This window comes from Quercus suber, unplaced genomic scaffold (assembly GCF_002906115.3).
Source record: "Quercus suber isolate HL8 unplaced genomic scaffold, Cork oak 2.0 scaffold_1255, whole genome shotgun sequence".
Classification (NCBI taxonomy): Eukaryota; Viridiplantae; Streptophyta; class Magnoliopsida; order Fagales; family Fagaceae; genus Quercus; species Quercus suber.
Genome location: NW_027070647.1, coordinates 7441 through 26573, shown reverse-complemented (window position 1 = coordinate 26573; position 19133 = coordinate 7441). Strand labels below are relative to the sequence as shown.

The following is a 19133-nucleotide window of genomic DNA, read 5'->3' as shown; positions in this document are numbered from 1 at the left end:
ACATTGAAAAATTAAATTGGATTAAATTAGATAATTTGTACCTTCAAAAATAAAATAAAAAACCAAATGTTTTTCTTATCAAGATCGATAAAAAAATCTAAAACACTCTACCGTCAATCAAGAGAGATCCGAGCCGTCAAAATCGTGTAAACGCCAAAAGGATATCCCATCTGTTCCGCCCACACCTAACCAACTCTCAGTAATAATAAAGCTTTTATAACAAGAAGAAGAAAAAAAAAAAAAAAAAAACCCTTGTAAGGAAATATATATATATATATATATATATATGTATGTATATGTATATAAAAAGAGAGTAGCGTAATATGGCAGTCTATGTTGTCGTTGTTGATGACGGCTGTAAAACAAGCCGAGGCGACAATTCCGATCAAACTACCTCCTTTTTCCCTTCCCAAACCCAAAAAACCTTTCACACGAAAAAAACTTTACTATTTTCTCTTGTCTTAGCAAACTCCTTGTCTTAGACTCTCTCTCTCTCTTTAGTCTTACTATATAGCTACTAAGTTTTGATCCAAAAAAAATCAAAAAATCAAAAACCTCCTCCAATTTCCGATGTGATCAGGTCCAAATTATCGTTCTATAATCACTGTTTACTAGCGGCGGCGGCGGCGGGGGCCACCGTAAATGTCTCTCGTCCAATCCCCCTCCGTCGATTGCGTCCCTCAGCGCAGCGGCTCCACCACGACAACCACCACCACCACAATCGCCTTAGAATTTGTTCCTTTGTTTGAAGAAGAAGAAGAACAGCCAGCTGCCGTCACCACCGTCGATCAGCCGCGATTGTCGTCGAAGCGCAAATTGGACGATTATGGTGGTCCCACATACGACGACTACGACGACGAAGACAACGACGTTTTTGCAGAGTTAGTCTCCGTTAGAATGAGGAAAGATGAACCTAACGCCGTCAATTCCTCTTTCGACTCTCATCCTCACCCCACCGCCACCACCGCAACCGCAACCGCGACTACGGCTGCGACCACTGTGGAATTCAGTTCTAGGGTTTCTGATGCTCAATCGGCCACCGACTCGGCCGAGTCGACTCATTCCGCGTCGCCTCGTTTGCAATTCTTCATCCGAATGATTTCCGAGGGTAAGACTAGGGTAATCCAAGCTTACCCTCACGATACCGTGAAATCGCTCCACGAGCGAATCCAATTGGTCACCGGAATCCCGGTCCACGAGCAAAGGCTCATATACGGAGGCAAACAGCTCCAGTGGGAACGCTCGCTCGCTGAGTGCTCCATCGAAAACGACGCCGGATTGCAGCTCGTCGGGCGTATGCGTAGCACCGAGCATCCTCACGCTTGGCAAGTCATCGACGAAATGGTTTCTGTCGTCTGCCGGCTCTGCCGCGGCGAAGCCGTCCCTGCCGCTGCCAATCACATCAAAGCGAGGATGACTGAGTACTTGTCGACCACTCCGAAAGAGGAGGAGCAGCTGGCGGCGGGACATTTGCAGATATTTATGTCGTCTTCGGCTCCGGCCGCGTTGGTCATGCTCTACATGTCCATGGAGAAAGGTAACAGGGACTGTGCTGATAGTGCCATTAGGCATTTCTTGAATATTAGTCGAAATTCGTTGCCAAAAAGTCATCATAATTATTGTGCACCAATAGTATTAGAGTTTTGTAAGTTGCTTAGGAGAGCTGGAGATGAGGACCCTTTGTATTTATCTTGTCGGAGCACATTTGGCATGATGTTAGAATCAATTGGACCTTCGATGAAAAGTGTTAGGGGTGGTGGAGCTATTGTGATGGAAGAGATTTTCCCGTTTATTAGTGAGATGGCGAGTAGGTTGTGTAGGGATTTAGGATTGAGTATGGAAACCCCTGGTACTGCAGGGCCACTGTCGAGTGATGTTCGTGATTTCACAGCGTTCGTCCTCCCCTTGAGGACTATGATTATGGTTCTTGTGAGTTTTGAGGGTCTCATACCGGTGACGTTTGTTGAGGGGGAAGGATATAAGCATCCAGTGTTGGCACAGGAGCTTGAGTTTCTTTATCGTATATTTATTGATTTGTTGAAAAGAATGGATCAGTGCCTACGAGGAATGGATGGGAACTTGATTGTTAAACAGAAGGGGGAAGGCGAAGTTGTATATTCGGGATGGTCTCAGTATCTTGCCATTTTGAAGGAACTGCATGGCATTTCAAAAATTTATCAGGGTGCTGAAGAACAGTTTTGGACGGTTTTGAGGCTTTCAAAAACGGCACTTTGTGCTCTAATTATTAAATATGCAAAGCGTGCGGACGATCATCAGTGGCTTCTTGAGCGGAAGGATGTAACTGATTTTGAGTCTAGAAGGCATTTGGCTATGATGATGTTTCCGGAGGCTAAAGAAGACTACGAGGAACTGCATGAGATGCTCATTGACAGGTCTCAATTGTTGGCAGAATCATTTGAGTATATACAACGGGCAGAATCCGAATCTCTACATGCTGGTCTCTTTATGGAGTTCAAAAATGAGGAAGCTACAGGTCCGGGTGTATTGCGGGAATGGTTTTTTTTGGTATGCCAAGCTATATTTAACCCAGAAAACGCTCTTTTTGTGGCATGCCCAAATGATCGTAGAAGATTCTATCCTAATCCAAGTAAGCTTCAGTTGGCTTCTAATAGATTCTTTTATTGATCTGTATTTAATTTGGTTGATTTCTATGCTTCTCTTTTTTTTGTTTGGGTTTTTTTTTTTTTGGGGGGGGGGGTTCTTATGGATGATTGACAAAAGCTTTTGTTGCATTCTTGTTTGTATAGTTGTTGTTGTTACGACGTATGATAAACGGTCAAGCAAAACCTTTTGTTGTATTGCTGTTAGTGTAATTGTTGATTTGGGCACAGACTCAGGAATCTGTGCTGTTACATTTCTGTTTGTGTAGTTGTTGATATGGGTATAGACCCATGAATTTGTGTTTGGAGGGGATATAACCACATAGGTGGAGTGATTTACCAAAACCTTTTGTTACATTGTTGTTTGTGCAATTAATGATATGGGTATAGACTCAAGAAATTTTGTGTGTGTTTGTGTTTTTTTTTTTTTTTTTTTTTTTTTTTTGGGGGGGGGGGGATATTACTGCATATTATGGATGATCGACCAAAAGCTTTTGTTGCATTTTTGTTTGTATAATTGTTGACATGGGTATAGATGTGAAAATTTGTGTTGTTACAACATATGATAAATGATCAACCAAAAACCTTCTGTTGCGTTGCTGTTAAGTGTAATTGTTGATTTATGTACAGACTCAGGAATTTGTGAATTGTCTTTTGTTGCGTTGCTGTTTGTATAGTTGTTGATATGGGTATAGACCCATGAATTTGTGTTGGGTGGGGGTGGTGGGGGGTATAACCACATGTGATGAATGATTTTTTATTTTTGTGTGTGGAGGGGGGGGGGGGGTGTGGGGTAGTTTTTTTTTGGGGGGGGGGGGGTTGTTACTACATATGATGAATGATATACCCAAACCTTTTGTTGCATTGCTGTTTATGTAATTGTTGATATGGAATAGACTCAAGAATTTGAGTGTTGTTATGACGGATGATGAATGATCGACCAAAATCTTTTGTTGCATTGCTGTTTGTGAAATTGTTGATATTAGTATATACTCAAGACATTTGTGTATAACCTTCTGTTACATTGCTGTTTGTGTAATTGTTGATATTGATATAGATTCAAGAATTTCTGTGTTTTGGGGGGTGGGGGGGAGAGGGGGGAGGGTTGCGGGGATGGCAACAGGGCAAGGCTGTTTGGAGCTATTTACTAACCATAATGAGATGTTTTTGACATTGATAATGTAGAGATGAAAGAGAAAAGAGGGGATAGTAGTGAGAGTAATAAGATAGATAGAACAAGGGCTAGTTTGGTGGTCATTTTACAAACTGTTTTCATCACTTAAAAACAAAATGAGGTGGTGGGGGTCCATAAAAAAACCTTGTTTGGTGAATTGTTTTTGAAATGGAGGGGGTGGATTAAGGTTTGTGTTATGTCTGTCCGTTTTTCAGTCTTGGTAAATGGATCCCCTGAAGGTTTTTTTGGAAGCTCGTGTGGTTTGAGACAAGGGGATCCTCTATCCCTGCTATTGTTTCTCTTGATAATGGAGGTTCTAAGTAGACTCTTGAAGAAGACAGAGGAGTGTAATCTTATTTGAGGATTTCATGTGGGAGCTGTGAATGCTATTGGTGTGCGTATTTCCCATCTGTTATTTGCTGATGACACTATCTTATTTTGTGATGCCTCTAGGGAACAATTGTTGTCCATAAGGTTGGTGTTGTCTTGTTTTCAGGCTTTTATGGGGTTGAAGGTCCGGGAAAAGTGAGATCGTTCCTGTTCAGGAGGTGAATAATATAGATGCTTCGGCTAATATTCTTCAATGTAGAGTGGGCAAGTTGCCTATGAAATATTTGGGGATGCCGTTGGGATCTTCTATTAAGACAGCTGCAATTTGGAATCCTATTTTGGAGAAAATGGAGAAGAAGCTTTTTGGGTGAAAGCGTCTCTATTTATCTAAAAGTGGTAGACTTATGCTACTAAAGAGTATTCTCTCAAGTCTCCCTACGTACTTTTTATCCCTTTTTATTATTCCTAAAGCTGTGGTGACTAGATTGGAAAATATTCAGAGGAATTTTCTGTGGGGGTCTTCTGAGGGGAGTTTCAAGTATCTGTTGGTGGCCTGGGATAAGGTGCGTTCTCTCGTTGAGAGGGGCGGTTTGGGGGTAAGAAGTGTGGTGTCATTTAATCAAGCTCTATTAGGGAAATGGTTGTGGAGATTTGGTCATGAAGTTACCCATCTTTGGCGGAGAGTCATCTCCACAAAATATGGTGAGGAGCAAGGGGGGGTGGTGCACTAAAGTCTGCAGGAGAGCTTATGGGTGTGGCCTCTGGAGAAGCATTAATGAAGGGTGGGAAAGCTTTTCTAAGCATCTGTTTTTTGTAGTGGGTGAAGGAACTCGTATCTACTTTTGGCATGATAGGTGGATTGGTGAGAATACTCTAAAAGATCGCTATCCTGAGCTCTATGTGTGTTCAGCGGTCAAGGATGCTTGCATCTCGGAGGTTTTGTGGGCTCCATAAGGGGCTACTGTTAGAGTGTGGAATTTAAGGTTTTATAGAGCGTTTGAAGATTGGGAGTTGGTTGCATCTTATTCTCTTCTTCAGCTTATCCAACCTCGTATTTCACGGGGGTGATAGGAGAGGTACTCTTAGCTGGCGGCTAAAAGGGGATGGTAAGTTTGACACCCGGTCTTACTACCATGCGATTCGGGGTGCCTCAGATTCTTTGTTTCCTTGGAAGGGTGTTTGGAAACCAAAAATTCCGAAGAGCGTGGCGTTCTTTTTGTGGACTGCTGCGCATGGTCGGATCCTCACTTTGGATAATCTAATGCTTAAGGGTCGCCCTTTGGCTAATTGGTGTTGTATGTGTTGCTGTGATGGGGCATTGGTAGACCACCTTCTTCTTCATTGTCCTGTTACTCATTCCCTATGGGCTTTCATGCTTCAGGCTTTTGGTATTCATTGGGTTATGCTGGGATCGTTGGCGGGTTTGTTATCTAGTTGGCATTAGTGGCTTGGGAAACATAATTCCGAAAATTGGAATATGGTTCCAGGGTGCTTAATGTGGATTGTGTGGTTGGAGCGAAATCGTCGTTCTTTTGAAGATAAAGAGAAGATGTTGGAGAAGTTAAAGATTTTATGCCAACACAGTCTATTGGAGTGGTCTTGTTGTTGGGGTTTTACTGAGTGTTATTCTCTCTCTGAGTTTATGTCTTTCCTTAGCTTAGTTTCCTGACTCATCCCTTGTTGTTGTGTTGTGTGTTCTATTTTCTCTTGTTGTTCATCATCATGAACATTTCGTACTTCACATTTATTTTTTATCCCTCTTTAATATAAGATTTCTGATTACCTATAAAAAAAAAATGGTTCCTCAGATGTACTCTGCAAACCCTAAACTGAAACTTTTTTTAGAAGTTTTCAAGGTTGGGGGTTGTGTTTTTAACAAAAACTTGAAAGGGATATACTTTTGTAAACAGTTTTTAACTCTTTTGTTTCTCACACTTACAACCCATACAAAGACAAGTTTTTGGAAACCTATTTCAAAACTGGTTTTTACCCATTTTTGAAAACACATTTTAAAATGGTGAACCAAACAGCCTCCAAGTGTTTTGGGGGATGAAAATAGAATATTTATGAAAATTTTAAATTATATATATATTAATAATACACACACACTCAAGAGAAGCAAAAAAAGCATGTCCTCACCCTGTTTATCTTCAGGGTGGGGAAAACCCATGCGGGGAATTTTATCCATCCTTTGTGGTGTGTTTGGGTTGCACCTTTGCAGCCCGGGGTGGGGTTTGAGCCCACGTGATTTCAATCTGGTTTTTTACATTATCAAATGTCAAAGTTGTATCTGTAAGAGAACAGTAATATGGTGCATCATCCCTTACAACCATATATGATCATTATCATACTTAAATTGTAATCTTCATTTTTCTCAGTTGTCTTATGGGAACAAAAATAAATTTGCAAGTGTTATACATTTTTTAGGAGTGTTGGAACTTGGATTTCAATCAACATGTGTTTGACGTATATGTTTAATTTATTTAGAAGTTGGAATAATGACTGGTAATGAGGCCAGAAGATTTTCAACATGTTTGTGTGAGTCTAGTTGTTTGATTTTTCATTTGCTTAAGTTTCTGTGGATAATTAGAAATCTTGTGGGGATAGAAAGGTGAGTCTTGCAGAAGGTTTTCTCGTCTTTAGAGCTGGTGCTATGATTTTTTGATATTTATGAAGTAATGAAAGAATGGTGGTTGGGATTGACAGACTGGTTCTCAGTATGGAGTAGTATATTATGGCTCTAGTATGAGTAAATGTAAACTGCTTGATGATGTATTATTGCTACACAAGAATCATGAATCAAAAGTATTGTATTGCATGGAAAAAGGATGTGTTTGTAGCAGATCAAATCCATTGGCAAAATGGGGATATCCATTGGGACAGTCTTTTCGCTAGATTGGTTAATGACTGGGAATTAGAGAACCTACAATATTTCCATGCTCTTTTGTATTCCAGATATATTGAGCAGAGGGGGGAGATAGAATGGCATGGAGGCCTACTAGGAAGGGATCTTTTGAAGTTAAATCATATTATAGAGTCCTTAGCGATGGAGGTATTCAGTCCTTTACACGGAGAAGTATTTGGAAGGTGAAAGTTCCTCACAAAGTTTTTTTTCCCCCCTTCACTTGGGCAGCAGCCAAAGGTAAGATTCTGAAATTGGATAATTTGGGGAAGAGGAATATTTGCATTGTTAACTGCTATTGTATGAGTAAGAATAGTTGGGAATCGGTGAATCACTTGCTTCTTCACTGTTCTTATGCATAGAGCTTGTGGAATTTCGATTTTAGCTTGTTTAGTGTGTCTTGGGTGATGCCTAAGCATGTGGTGGAGTTGCTGGCTTGTTGGAGGAGAGGGGTTGGTCAACATTGGGCAGCAGTTATTTGGGAGGCAATTCTGTTGTGTATTATGTGGACCATTTGAGAGAATGGAATCTTCAAACTTTTGAGGGGGAGCATACCATTATTGGGCTGAAACGGGTCCTTTTGCTTTCCTTGTTTGACCGGATGACTGCTATGAGTGGTCTGCATATTTTTTCCCTGTTGGATTTCCTAAATCTGTGTTCATTTGCATAATTTTTGACTTCCCTTAATACACAACCTGTGTACCAGCAGAGCAGTATGTACCTTTCTTATTTTCTTTTGATAAAAATTTAGTTACCCATAAAAAAAACACTATGCATCAAAATTCCAATAAGAAAACTAGAAGATAATCATAACAGAACCAGACCTGCAAGCATAGAGAGATAAGAGTCTTGCAGAAGTCAGTTCTTGTCTTTGGAGCTGGTTGTATGTTTTGTTGATGTTTGTGAAGGATTGGAAGAATGATGGTGAGGACTGACAGAGTGGTTCTCAGTCTGTTGTGGCTTTTGTATATTCTGGTTCTTGTATGTGTCAATGTAAACCTGGCTAGATGATATGTTATTGATACAAAAAAACTATGCCTCAAAAGTTCAATAAGAAAACTAGAAGATACTCATAACAGAATCAGACAGTAGGTTAAGAAATACAAATAATCTAATCTGTATTTAAAATGCACAGTTATCATACTCAAGATTGAGTTCCATGGGCAAATGGTATGATTTTACGTAATGAATCGTTTACCTTTGATGAGGCTGTATTGCCCCCCTTTCAACAAGTTACAGAACAATAGTTTCTGGAACAAGCTGTTCGATATTAGATTGCAAACTCAGTTCAGTCACTATCAAACTGCCATTGAACCTATATTGGTATTACTCATTTTTTTGGGAATTGTATCATCATGCAAAATTTCCCTGATTCAGAGTTTTGAGTTATGCTTCTATTTCGTTAAAAGAGTTCTACACTTATAATTATAAAAATATTTATCATTTTGTTTAAGTAAATATTATATTGAGGCAAAGAACTCTTTTTCCAGAGAAAATTATGATTTGTTCATCCATTTCCTTCTGTATGCAGCATCAAGGGTGGATCCCATGCACCTTGAGTATTTCAGCTTCTCTGGTCGGGTGATTGCATTAGCTTTGATGCATAAAGTTCAAGTAGGCATTGTCTTTGATCGTGTCTTTTTCTTGCAATTGGCTGGGAAGTACATTTCGTTGGAAGATATAAGGGATGCAGATCCATGCTTGTATAATAGCTGCAAACAGATTCTGGATATGGATTCTGATTTTATTGATTCAGATGCTTTAGGACTAACATTTGTTAGAGAAGTTGAGGAGTTAGGATCCAGGAAAGTTGTGGAGCTTTGCCCTGGTGGGAAAAGCATGGTTGTGAATAGCCAGAACAGGGAGGAATATGTTAGGCTTCTTATTGAGCATCGCTTTGTCACATCTATCTCTGACCAGGTATCACAATTTGCACAAGGTTTTGGTGATATTCTTTCCAACTCTAAGCTCCAGAAGTTCTTTTTCCAAAGTTTAGAGCTTGAAGATCTTGATTGGATGCTTCATGGAAGTGAAACTGCTATTTGTGTTGATGATTGGAAGGCACATACTGAGTACAATGGCTACAAAGAAACTGATCCTCAGATATTCTGGTTCTGGCAGGTACGTGCTTGCAGGATTTTAATTTATTAAATTTATGTGTTTTCCTCTACTTAGTTTTTTTCTCATGTTTACAAATGATTTCCTTCTAAGGCACATACTGAGTTTACTTGAATTCCCATTTTGAAGATGTGAGTTTGAAAAGTTCCATAATTCTCACATTTTTTTCCACAAATCATATATTTACACCTTTCATGTTAACAGGAGTCATTTGGTGAGAAATTGTATTTTTAATTTAGAAGTGTAAAATGCCCATTACTTGAAACATAGTGTAAGAATACAACACCTTTTAAACTTGCATCTTCAAGATGTGACATCTGCAGAAGGCGTTTCCGGTGAAATTGCATATCAAAAATGCAATTTTATGCTAAGTTGGAAATTAAACATGGCAGTGTTTGTCCATGTAGGCAAGATGAAATTCAAAGTTGTTAAAATATTGGGATCCTATTACTTATCAAATAAATAAATATATATATATATATATATATATATATTTGTAGGAAAAAAAAACCTGTGTTTTTATTTTATATAATATAATTTTTATTTTGAGAATCTAATTTATTATATATATATATATATATATATATATTTGTAGGAAAAAAAAACCTGTGTTTTTATTTTATATAATATAATTTTTATTTTGAGAATCTAATTTATAGTGGATAAAGCAATTTGAAAATAAATAAGAGAATTGCCCTATTTTTTAGGCAATGTTTTAGTGGGAGTAAGAGTTGTATTTTTATTGGATTGTCCTTTAGTTTTGTCTCTATTGAAACATAGGGGTGTAGGAGCAGTTTTGAACGAAAAAAATGAGGATCCCAAATGGGGGAAGCCTCCTAAATAGTAGTATAGGTATATTGGGATCCTACAGGATTAGTGAAATGAGCTTTTTGGATTGAATCAAGGATTGTAAGATCTTACTTTTCGCATGTACCTCAAAAAGCCTTAGGACAAAATCCATACTTATATTATCCCAAGGCTTTTGAGGTACTGTAAGTGGAGTATACAACTATGAAGCACGGGTGTGTTTCTGGATTCGGGTGTGGGTGCGGGTACTAATGCGAGACTCGGCAATTTTTGAAAAAGTAGAGTGTGAGTGCGGCGATTAAAAAATTATTAAAAATATTTTTATTTGTATTTTTTATATATTGCTAAGCATGCCTTTTCACATTATACAAACATACACCAAATTTAAGAGCAATAGTAGATAATAACTAAAACATGATGTTTATAAATTTAAACCCAAGTCACAACTCACAACATTGCAGGCAGCTTATATAAAAAAAATTAAAAAAAATCAAATCACAATGAGTAATAGAGCATGTGAGAGTATAATGGAGGGTGAGAAATTGAGAATGAAAGCTTTGATACCTGAGTTGAGAGTTGGGTCGGTGAGCTTGAGAGTTGAAACTGTAAAAAGCGACGTGGCACCGACGCGCAGGCAGCGGCGTTGCCCGCTGCACGCTGTGTCGGGCCGCGTCGGACTCCGGTGTGGTGGCTCTGTAGCCGCATCGATGCTTCATAGGTATACACCCATGTATTTTGATTTTGTCCTTCGGAAACTTGACAAATATGACAATGATTAAGAATCTCTCAACTTCCCTCCAAATCATGGCCAATAGAATTTGTCCTTTGGAAACGATGCTAGTTACAGGCAAATTGTCTTGTTCAATGTACTTTGATGCCTACTGAAGTGCGCCGCAGAATCCTGGTTACTGCATTGCTTCTTGTTCTACATGCAGTTCTTCTTCTGCTTCTCTTTGCTAGTTTGCACTTGCTTATTTTCGTCTCAAAGATTTAGATTCTTGGCTGGACACAGGAGCAAAATGCTGCCTTCCCCAGCCTCTCTTACCTGAACTTCTAATCATGTTTTTATTTGGTAAATTCTTGGTTGCACTTCTCCTGCTTCTTGGGATACTGCCTACGGGAACGATAATTATCAGTCAGCTTCTTAGAGGCAGATTCTCCATATTGAGATTCAAAAAGCCTGGCCAATGGTTGCTTGACCTGGTCCTCAATTTTAAATGCCATTTGATAGACTTCATCAATGCTAAAGAATCAAACTATAGTTGTTTCCCTTTTTACTTCGGGGAAAAGGCTAGCTTTGTATCCTGATAAAAGTTGATGATCATTTTTATCAATTTGACAGTGCATTGGGAGGTTACTGAACTTCTTGGTGTAATCTTCAACCATAATAGATCCTTGTTTCAATTGAATCAGCCGATCATTTAAAGAATCTTTATAATCAAGCTGAAGGTATCTCTTTTCGTATAAGCTTCATTTTTCCCCCCAATGAATAATTGAAGGCTGACCAAGTATGAGCATGTGTTTTTCAATGTTGGGCCACCACGTTTGTCTTTGTCAAAAGGGGGAAGGCTCACCCCAATTAAAACTATGCCGTCTAAGTCTCCCTACTTATTTTAGGTCCTTATTTCCCGTCCCTTTTGGTGTTGCAAATAGAATGTAGAAAATTCAAAGGGGCTTTCTCTAGGGTGGTTTGGCGGATGAGTTTAAGTTCCATTTAGTTAATTGGGATTCGGTGTATTACCCAATCAAGAGGGAGGTTTGGGATTAGATGGTTGATGCTATTTAATCAAGTGTTGTTAGGGAAATGGTTATGACGCTTTGGGGTGGATACAAACTCTTTTTGGTGTGGGTGATAGAAACTAAGTACGGGATATGCCAGGATAGTTGGTGTACAGATAGTGTGGGGCTTACATATGGTGTGAGTCTATGGAAATACATAAGCAAGGGATGCTCCAAGTGTGCAAAATTTGTAAAAATATGCGGTGGGAACGGGGAATAAGACGGTGAGATCTTCAAGGATCATTACCCAGAACTTTCTCATATTGCTTAGACAAGGAGGCGAAGGTGGCTGACTATATTGGATGTGTCAAATGGTTGAATTGGAACCCATCTTTTAATTGGGCTGTGCATAATTGGGAGTTCGAATCCATGTATTCTTTCTTGACAGATTTGTACTCTTTTAAGATATGTTTGTCTTGAGAGGATGGAGGACCTGGACTATTTCTAGAGCTCTGGGCTTCAAAGTTAATACTTATTATAAAGCTTTGAGAAAAGGAGGGGATCAACATTTCCCTTGGCAAACTATGTGGCGAGTTGAATCTCCTCCTCGTGTCAGATTCTTTATGTGGCTTACAACGAAGAGCAAACTCTTAGCTATGGTTAATCTGCAGAAAAGAGCATTGTTATGCCAGACTGGTGTAGCATGTGCTAGTCTGATGAGAAAACCATTAACCATCTATCCCTATATTGTAGCATTGCTAGAGAGCTTTGGATTTCCTATTGTGTCTTTTCAGTGTGAGTTGGATGATGCCTAGGAGAATGTCAGATCTACTACTAAGCTGGGCTGCTCTATGTGTGAAAAAGGACCAGTTGAAAATCTGGAGAGCTATTCAATCTTGATGCGGACTGCTTGGAGACAAAGGAGTTACCACATTTATAAAGACAGAATGCTTGGTAATCCTGCTCATGTCGCACTTGCATATAGTGGGCAATTTATTCAGATGTGAATAGGCTTCTTTGCAGTCCTCTGCCTTTGATTCGTATCTATTGTCTTTTTTGGATAGTTTGTATTTTGGTTGACGTCTGATTTCTTTCTTTCATTTTTTTTTTCTTTTCTGTTAGAGTGCCCTGTATTATACTCTGTGTGCTTAGGCCTTGACCATACTTTTCGATCTCATACCATACCAATCACAATAATCTTCCATTGCAACTAATCAATCAAAGAAAGAATGAGGAGCAAGCTTTCCAGAAAAATGGGGAACATCAATTCTCACATAGTAATTCTCCCCATTGTTGTTGTGAATGGAGCGTCTAGGATTGACTTCTTGTTTTTGATACCTGAATCTCCTAGACACACCTGTTTTGCTGCTCTCTGGATTGTGCCTACTAGGTTCTTCGTAACCTGCCATAGCTTGATTAATCAATATTGTAGAATCTGTTGTCTTTCCAACTTCTAAATGAGTAAATCAATCAGTGAGGTTTTCAAGCTATTAAGCAATCCATAATAACAAATCATCTCATTGTTGGTTTGAATGTCTTCTCTGGTGAACTCTTCCATTTAGTGTTTCCATGGCAGTAGAAAATTCAAATGATCGAGAGTGACAGACCTGCTCTGATACCAAACTGATGCACCCTAGGAAAAACAGAAGTCCTGGATGCCTACGTTAGTGAAAAAAGGAAGGATATAGATGGGAAGTAGATGTTGGAGTTCACTTCTGACAAGGTGAGCTCATTTTCTCATAACAGAAGTAGGGTGCAAGAGTTTTCTCGTGTGTACATACATGCTTACATCTGATTCGATAGTGCAACACAATGGAATGAAGAAGTTAATCATATAAGCATTGTATTTGTTCAAACATGATCATTTTCTATTACTTAGAAGAATGATAATATTGTGGAATTTTATAATTGGGATTAGATAAAGTCATAAAACTCAAAAGTTGCATCTGCTATTGTCGCTAAAACTGATTGCATTGCACTATGCTTTTTAGTATGGAATAGCTAGCAACTTTTCATCATTAAAGAGAATTATTGTGAATTACTACTTTATTTAGGAAGTTTTTTGCTCATGTGATGAGTGGGTAGTTGCAGGGATTAGCCTGTCATTAGTAGGATTTCTAGTAGCCCGTTCAAGGTTGGGGCACAAATAGTTGCTTAGTTGCCTTCCTCTTAACAGGGCTTTGACCTTGATGAACCTGAACCTCCAATAGGAATGCCTAAACTTTAGTGTCCCAGGAAGTTCTTTGAAAATGTTGGTCATTGCTAGCTGGTAGCTATTTTGGTTTCAGTCATAGTTCTTTTGTTCCATTCCTGCCCATTTCAACAAGTTGGGGCTACTATCACAAGGCAGCCCGCCCTGTATTAGTAGACTGATGTTCTCTTAATTGAAGCTCGAGTGTTCGGATTGGATCTTATTGAGGTGACCAGTATAAAGGCATGAGAGAGAGATATTTACCCATGTTATGCTTGGAATTGACAAAGAAGTACTACAAGGCCTTTGTATGTTTTTATCCCCAAAAAAAACCTATGCCGTTAGGCTCTCAGGGGTCTGCTGTGAGTTTTGAGAACAATTATGAAACTTACTGCTTTTATAACATTTGGGTAAAGGACAAGGGATTGCTTTCTTTTTCCTTGATTTTTGATGAATTTAGAAGATTAATAAAAGACATTGTCATATTGGTGAATACTACCTGATAACATATCGAATCTTTTCAATCAGGGTTTGACCCAATGATCGGGTTGAATGAACAGAAATTCTTTAGAATTAATTTTTTTTTTTTTATTCTTTGAGTTACACATACTTCTGATGGGTCTCATACCAACAGCCTCACCCACCACCCAATTCTTACACAGGAAGGAGATGCTATTTGAGCAAGAGCTCCTTGGCAGAAATGCTTTAGAATTATTGGAATATTTTGGGTGCCTAGCATACTGTAACTATCCTAGACTTGATATATGTAGAACCACAATGAGATGGCCATAGATAAAATTCAAGCAACACCGCAATATTTTATTTATTTATTGGTTAATGCCAAGTTGAAACCCATCTTGTAAGTCTTGAACTTTGATCTCACCCATTCTTATGGAGGAAGGAATTGTTATTTGGGCCAGAAATGGTAACAGCACATGATATGTGTAACCCAATCCCAGATGATAGAATATCAATAAGCTTCCCTTGAATTTGCTTAGACAATTGTTTGATCTTGTATATTGTTTACAGTGTGAGACTGTCTCTGGCTCCATGGCAAGGTATAATCAATGACAGTGTAACTCGCACTGCTCCACTAGCAAATTCTTAAGACCTTGACCTGCCTGTTGACAAGGCAGTAGCATTTCCAAACAATTCTCTCTCAATTTATTAGATAAGTAGATATTGAAAGCCTTAAAAGGTCAACAACCTGTGTTTAGCAGACTTTGAGCCAAAACAGTCTAGCAATGTTGAATTTGAAGTAGCTGGAGATCTCTCTATTATTAACTAATAATAAAATTATATGAATAGGGATTGATAGTTGTTTCCAAATTTGTTGTGGTAATTAAATTATCTTTGCTTAAAAAATTTGCAGATTGTTGGGGGAATGTCGGCAGAGCAGAGAAAGGTTCTTCTCTTTTTCTGGACCTCAGTGAAATATTTACCAGTGGAAGGTTTCCGTGGATTGGCTTCCCGGCTTTACATATACAGGTCCACGGAGTCTCATGATCGCTTGCCTTCATCTCACACTTGCTTTTATCGGTTGTGTTTCCCAACCTATCCATCTATGGATGTCATGCAAGATCGCCTTCATGTCATCACCCAAGAACATGTAGGTTGTAGCTTTGGTACTTGGTGAAATAGTTGCATCTGAAGATCTGGGTTGAAAGGGTTTTTCGACTGCACATAGAAATATTTGTCCTCAGGTTGTACAGATTATAGGATGATTGTCATTAGACTATGTAAGAAGGTGCTATAGTTCTCTTATTGTTCACCCTTCTTTTTGCATCGTTGGATGAAGGTTGCAATGTCATTGCTCTTTTTGTTGTCTGTTTGTATAGGTATAGTATAAATAAAGCAGGAGGCAGAAAAATGCAAATCTCTCTGCTTCCATGGACTTATTTCATAGTATTAGATACTGGCTTATCGGGACATTTAAGCACACAGATTATGCAATGACAAGCAAGTCAATCTCCTTTTTCTCTGATAATCATCAAGTTCTTATAAGATTATGTGAATAAGATCAATATCCGTTTTGTTTAGAATACTTTCAGGTTGTGATATGGTGCAATTGTTTTCAAGTCCATTGCTTCTCTGTTTTTGTTCATAATTCTCCCAAAGGGCCTGTTTGACAATTTAAAAGTTTTTCAAAATTGTTTCCGAAGCCAACTCATTTCCCTATGTGTCACTCTCCTTTTTAAAATTTTTTAATTTTTTACTTTTACTTTTGATTTTAGGCTGAACAAAGGCTATATATTTCTTCCTTTTGAGCAGGCATGACACTAAAAACTGTCTCGTGCATAATCTAATTATATTCATTTTCTTTTTGGAAAGCCTAAACTTCAGATGGTAGAGAACTGGTTCGACATGGGTACTGGGAGTTAAAAAGATTATTCCCACTCTGCGTGATTACTTTTTTTTTATTAAACCTCTGCGTGATTCAGTATGAGCCGAGCAATATATTATGCACTCACTAATGTTAGTTGTTTTTCACTAATATCATATCTTTGTCTTCCTGGTAAATTGTCTGTCTATTTGAGAAAGGTACTAAAACATGACATGTCCAAGTCAGGATCATCTGGTGATGCATGAAGTAATGTCTAATTAATGCAGGAGCATCCACATCCCAATTATTAGGTGTCAATCAGCATCAAGGCTAGAGTGTTTATTATTATTATTATTCAGGAATTAAAAAAGAAAAGAAAAAGACAATGGGACCAGCTGGACTAAAGAGAGGTCTCAACCAATGCTTGAGGAGTCCAGACAACCTTACAAAAGAGAGGTCTCAAGTGAAAGATCTGCATGCGCTCCTTCATGGAAATTTAGCCATAGCTCACCTATAGCAATTAAGGGTAGAGTTTTCAAATAAAGATTAAGAGTATGTATGGTTGGAGTGATTTTGGGGAGAATGGAAAAAAGGGAGAGAAAATGGGTGGGAAGGGTGTATGGTTGAGAGGGGGAAGGGGGAGAAAATTGGTGGGGCCTGACTGTTTTTCCTTTGGGCCTACCAAAACTTAATCTCTCCAAATGGAGAGAAAATGAGAATGAAAATGAAAAGCAAAAAGTCTGGGGCATTTTGGACAAAATCATCCAATCATTTTGAACAATTTTTTGTCGGTTTCTTATTTGCTTTTTTTACCTAGCAAACACTCAATTTTTTGAAATTTTTTTTGCTTTTTTCCTCTTTGAATTTTTTGTCTTTTTTTTTTTTATTTTTTTTATTTTTAAATTCTCTTTCATTTTTTTAATTTAATATTTTTTCTCATTTGTTTCTTTTCATGTCAGTTTTTTTAATAGAATTTTTTTTTTGGGTTCTTGAACTTCTTGTGCATATTTTTAATGAAGTATTCATTTGTACACAAATTTTTAATAAAAATATAATGTGTTTACCTTTTGTTTTATCTAATAGAGACATAATAGTAAATTTTTACCAATTTTATTTTCTATCTTCTCAGTTTTCTTCTCAATCAAATAAAAGAGTTTTTCATCCCTCCGCTTTTTCTTCCTCTTAACCAAACTCCATGAGAGAAAACTTAAATCTCTTCTATCTTCACACTTTTTCATCCCTCTAGCCAAATGGACCTAAAGAAAAGTAGTTTATCATTCTTGATTCTATTATCTTAAGCTCAATTTTCTGTTATGTCTGTCTATCCTCTACCGAATGGCAAGTAGTAATTACACTCAAGAATGCTACTTATAAATGATAGCATGTTGCTAAACATTGTTTCCTTTTTATTTTTATTTATATATTTATTTTCTGTTTTTGGTTGTTACTAACCATTCTTTGCATGCAGACTATGCAGTGGTAGCTGATTATGAATGTAATCTAGACTATATATTTTATTGTGCATGTAATTTGGACTATTGGAAGGTTGTTTATTGTGGTACTAGAGTAGTAGTGGCATATTTGATCTCGTGCTATCTTTGAGGAAAAAACAGAAGAAGAAGCTTTTGTTGTGGTTTTTAATGATCGTGTAAAGTATTTTCACCCAAAATTAATTGATATATCTATATTATAGTATTTATAATAAACTGAAGATGTTTTATTTTTGGTTAACCTCATAAGATTTTATTACTACATAAGTTTTTGAGACTTCAAAATTTTACACGCCAATATCTATATATATATATATAATTGAATTCAAAATTCATTTAATTTTTGAATGCTTTATTAGAATTTTGGCACTTCATATTTTATTTTAAATGATAGAATACATTTTTTTTTTAATTATATAGATACAATAGAATTTCTTATAACATCCACTCCATGATAATTGTCATCTATCATCAAGCCAAGACACCAATGATAGAATATAGAGTTATATAATAATAATAAATGCTTAATTCTAATTGTAGAATATTTAGTTCCATATACAAACACAACTATAATATATAAATAAACGCCAATTAATAATTTTTATAATGATCAAATTTCATATCTAGAAAAGAAAAAAGAGGAAAAAAAAAATTATATTAAAATTTCCTGTGCATCGGATGGATTATCAACTAGTCTATATATTGGTGGTTTCCGGGTTTTTTCATATTTCCTATGAAGGTTGCTACATCAAGTTCTTGGTAAGTTCTTGATTTTCAAAGTATATGTAATTAACCAAGGCAAGGTATTTTTATTCTCTTACAAATTTCAAATTTAATTTGATTGTAAATGTACAATATTTGGAGTAGATCTAGTTTTTGTTCCACTGCTTTATCATGCATATGATGTATGATGGTTTTCCCAACAATACTAACCAATTAAAAAATCAGCAATCTATAAATTATTCACAATCACAAATACGTCCGCTTTAAACAAAGGTAAGGGTCATCAAATAGCCCATGGCCCACGGGCCGACCCAAAAACCCGGCAGCCCATCGGGCTAATGGGCAGCCCAGCCCGTTGTTATTAAGGCCCATGGGTAGCCCACTAGCCCAGTGGGTTAGGCCGTGGGCTAGTTTTTATGCCCATAGGCACCCAGTGGGCTAGCTCAGTAGCCCAGCCTGTTGGCCCAACCCGTTGCCCATACAAAGGAAAAATATAGGTAGCAGTTCGAGGACATTATGAATTCACCCTTTGCAGGGGATTCCTCGACCAAATAACGTATAGAACAAGTGCATGGTTAGAAGATATAACCGACAAACAAGACACTGTGAAGCATGGACAGTAGGGCGGACTTATGATTTCAAACTAGGGGCCGAAGTATAAGAAAAAAAAAAAATCAAATAGGTTTAACAAACTATCAACCAAGATAAATGCACAAAATTATTGTTTCTTAATAC

General features: G+C 37.7%; 1 protein-coding gene across 1 annotated transcript; it reads left to right on the top strand.

Moving 5' to 3' along the window:
• Window positions 1-292: 292 nt before the first annotated feature.
• LOC112037397 (E3 ubiquitin-protein ligase UPL5) lies at window positions 293-15849 on the top strand. The gene is made up of 3 exons (XM_024070208.2): window positions 293-2608; window positions 8559-9148; window positions 15235-15849. The coding sequence occupies exons 1-3, from the start codon at window positions 643-645 to the stop codon at window positions 15496-15498; spliced, it is 2820 nt and encodes a 939-aa protein (XP_023925976.1). The 5' UTR covers window positions 293-642; the 3' UTR covers window positions 15499-15849.
• The last annotated feature ends 3284 nt before the right edge of the window (window positions 15850-19133 follow it).

Coding starts and splice junctions, on each gene's coding strand:
- LOC112037397 (XM_024070208.2), top strand. CDS start 643: ATGTCTCTCGTCCAATCCCCCTCCGTCGATTGCGTCCCTCAGCGCAGC. Junction 2,609..8,558: donor AAGATTCTATCCTAATCCAA/GTAAGCTTCAGT, acceptor TTCTGTATGCAG/CATCAAGGGTGGATCCCATG. Junction 9,149..15,234: donor AGATATTCTGGTTCTGGCAG/GTACGTGCTTGC, acceptor AAAAATTTGCAG/ATTGTTGGGGGAATGTCGGC.